This window comes from Manacus vitellinus, unplaced genomic scaffold (genome assembly GCF_001715985.3).
Source record: "Manacus vitellinus isolate BGI_N305 unplaced genomic scaffold, ASM171598v3 scaffold_120_pilon, whole genome shotgun sequence".
In the NCBI taxonomy this organism is placed as follows: Eukaryota; Metazoa; Chordata; class Aves; order Passeriformes; family Pipridae; genus Manacus; species Manacus vitellinus.
Genome location: NW_021938898.1, coordinates 114,332 through 115,270, shown reverse-complemented (window position 1 = coordinate 115,270; position 939 = coordinate 114,332). Strand labels below are relative to the sequence as shown.

At 58.5% G+C, this 939-nt stretch overlaps 1 protein-coding gene across 1 annotated transcript in view; it reads right to left on the bottom strand.

The window, feature by feature from the left end:
* The window catches only part of PIP4K2B (phosphatidylinositol-5-phosphate 4-kinase type 2 beta), a 12,143-nt gene that overhangs the window by 6,882 nt on the left and 4,322 nt on the right, over nucleotides 1-939 (bottom strand). Inside the window, exon 3 of the mRNA XM_029965864.1 lies at nucleotides 22-168. Within this exon, the coding sequence (XP_029821724.1) occupies nucleotides 22-168 (147 nt within the window). The remainder of the gene's footprint in view (nucleotides 1-21; nucleotides 169-939) is intronic.

Below are 939 nucleotides of genomic sequence, written 5' to 3'. Positions count from 1 at the left end.
TGGAGCCCTCCAAAGCCTCACCTTCAGGTCGTATTTCCTGTGCACAGTCAGCCTGTGGCTGAACACGTTCCTGGTGACCACCATGTAGGTCTCCACACCGTCCACCGTGAGCCGGTACATGCCCAGGAACTGGGGCAGGAGGGTGTTCCCGTGGCACTCCACGATGAACTGCAGGACAGCAGGGGAGGGAGGGGGCAGAGAAGGACAGTTCTGTCACACAGACCCCCACCTCTGACACCACACAAGCTCAGCAGGATGCTGAGAGTGACCCTCCAGTTCCAGCCCCCTGACACCGATGGGAAAGGAAAGGAGGCCTGAAACGTCCCCCGGGGTCCCAAAAAAAGGAGTCAAGGCATGGTAAGAACCTTCCAGCCCTCAGCTGAGACAGGGCATCCCATTCCCTGAGCAACCTGATCCAAGGAGTGGCATCCCTGCCCGTGGCAGGGGGTTGGAACTGGATGATCTTTCGGGTCCCTTCCAAACAAACCCATTCTGGCACTCTCTGACTGTGTGTGTGCCCAGCCTGCTGTGACAGCCAGGTGTGCCCTGGCACTGCCCAGCTTCCCTCCTTGTGGTTATCTAAGTGTACCTGACAGATGGGCTGGCACATAGTGTGGACCAGGGCAGAACATTTCCAGCTGTCCCCCTTTGCCCCCCCTTCCCTGCTCCTCTCCAGTCCCTCTGGAAAGTCTAATGCAAAGGACTGAACTGGGAGCATGTTTACAGGTCTCAGGTACCAGCAATCCATAATTCACTGATGTCAGGAGCTGGGTGAGCTGTGAAGGGGCTCAGCAGCACGAGGAAACAGGCAGCTGGGCCACATCTGGCCCTCAGATCCCAAGGAACTCCGTTTTCTCCCACAAAACCTCAGCGGGAGCTCCGGCAGCTGCGAACCCGAGCTCCAGATCCCCGGCAGATCCCGGGGTGTTTGCAGCCCAT